Raw genomic sequence first — 1,970 nt, forward strand, 5'->3', positions numbered from 1 at the left:
ACACACACACACACACACAGCCTATCTCAGCCTCAGCAAAGCAACTTGTCTGGAGTCACACAGCTAGTGAAGAGGGTTGCTAAGCACCATAGGAATACTACTCACAGCACAGGAGCATGTATGTGTCTGGCAATTGTCATGAGCCAAGCATGATCTCATAGACTCTCCCCACTCCTGAGAAGTAAATGTTGCTATCTCGTCCCCATTTGCATGCAAAGAGACTGAGACTCAGAATAGCAAAGTAAAGTAAGAATGTTAAAGATCCAGAAAGGGACTCGAGTAAATCCAATGTTTATGGGGCTCAGCGTGGGAAGTGACTTAGTACACATGCATCAAATCAGGTACAAAGACCTGTTGTACATGTGAGGAAAGTGAGGTTTGAGTAGTTAACCAAGGTTGTAGAGCCGACAAATGGGAGTATATCCCTAAGAATATACTAAGCTAGCATACACGTGGGGAGTCTTGTGTCATCTGCTGTTTTGAGAGGTAAAGATCTTGGATAGGGCTGGAGAGGTGGCTCAACAGTTAAGAGCACGGACTGCTCTTCCGAAGGTCCTGAGTTCAAATCCCAGCAACTACATGGTGGCTCACAACCATCCATAATGAGATCTGATGCCCTCTTCTGGGGTGTCTGAAGACAGCTGCAGTGTACTTACATATAATAAATAAATAAATCTTAAAAAAAAAAAAATCCTGGGTAAAGCCACCCCAGCAGAGATGGGATTTGAACTCAGACTTCCAGAAACCACACTCCGCAGCAGGCTGGCTGGATGCTGGAGTCACCTTGCCCTGTGTCCTCTAGGGATGCGGCCCTTCATCCCAGATCAGGACATAGGCTACTTCGAGGGCTTCCTAGAGAGTATGGGTATCCGCGAGGGCGGAATCCTCACCGACAGCTTCGGCCGCATCAAGCGCAGCATGAGCTCCACGTCTGCCTCTGCTGTGCGCAGTTACGATGGGGCGACCCAGAGGCCTGAGGTGCAGACCTTCCACCAGCTGCTGACCGACATCACGCATGACATAGAGGCGCTGGCCCCCGACGACGACGACGACGTCTATGAAGATGTCTCCCCTAGCGGGGGCGACCAAGTTGAAGATAACTACCTGTAGCTCTACGGCACACTTGCCCATAGGACACCATCCCCAGTGTGCCTGGACTCCTGGGTTCCCATCTGTGCCATCTGGGCTTTTTTCCCTGCAAATGGGTTCCCAGGGATTCAGCCCTGCAATACCGAGAAAATCCTGCAGGGGGCGGGAGAGTCAGACTCTAGAGTGTTCTTCAAGAAAAAGAATCGCTCCACCTACTGGCCGACAGAAAAGATTTCCAATTCACACCCCACTTTCTGCAAACCTGCCCAACCCCAAACCAGAAACATTTCCAGAACCTAGAGATCTCTCTTCAATTTTATAGGCTGAGAATCTAAGAGACTTCGGAGGGTTTGTTTGTTTGTTTGTTTGTTTTTAAGGAATGGATATGAGGGAACGCCAGGTTTCTTAGATATCGATGCCCATTTCCACATCTCTACGATAATTTCAGCTCCACCCATATCACAGGTGGTCATTGGGGTGAATAGAGGGCAAGACCGTAGTGTTGGGACTAGCATGCTGTAGGTGCTCAATAAATGCTGTATCTCTCTGCTTGGAATGTTTCTGACTCAATGTACCTGTTGTTCCTGAAGCAGTGTGTGGAATGAAATGTTATAAAGACTAGAGGAGTTTACAGCTTGAGAAGAAGTAGGACTGACCTTCACAGTGGTCTTATAGTCTGGCTCTATGTCCAAGCCCCAAACAAAACACACGAAGGACTCTGCAGACAGACAGCCTGGGGCTAGTCAAAGTGTTGTGCAGGTAGAGCCGGAAGCTATGGAGGTCAAGATGAGGCCAGCCCCTTGGCACAGCCTCAGTGAGGACAGTGAGCTTTGAGAAGAGGCCAAAGACCCTAGAAGAGATCAAATGTGTCTGCAAAACCT

At 48.8% G+C, this 1,970-nt stretch overlaps 1 protein-coding gene across 1 annotated transcript in view; it reads left to right on the top strand.

Moving 5' to 3' along the window:
- The window catches only part of Ccm2l (CCM2 like scaffold protein), a 16,383-nt gene extending 14,762 nt beyond the window's left edge, over positions 1-1,621 (top strand). The window contains exon 10 of the mRNA XM_029536572.1: positions 718-1,621. Coding sequence (XP_029392432.1) covers positions 718-1,110 — 393 coding nt within the window. The 3' untranslated portion in view covers positions 1,111-1,621. The remainder of the gene's footprint in view (positions 1-717) is intronic.
- The last annotated feature ends 349 nt before the right edge of the window (positions 1,622-1,970 follow it).

The sequence above is a fragment of the Mus pahari genome, chromosome 3 (assembly GCF_900095145.1).
Source record: "Mus pahari chromosome 3, PAHARI_EIJ_v1.1, whole genome shotgun sequence".
In the NCBI taxonomy this organism is placed as follows: Eukaryota; Metazoa; Chordata; class Mammalia; order Rodentia; family Muridae; genus Mus; species Mus pahari.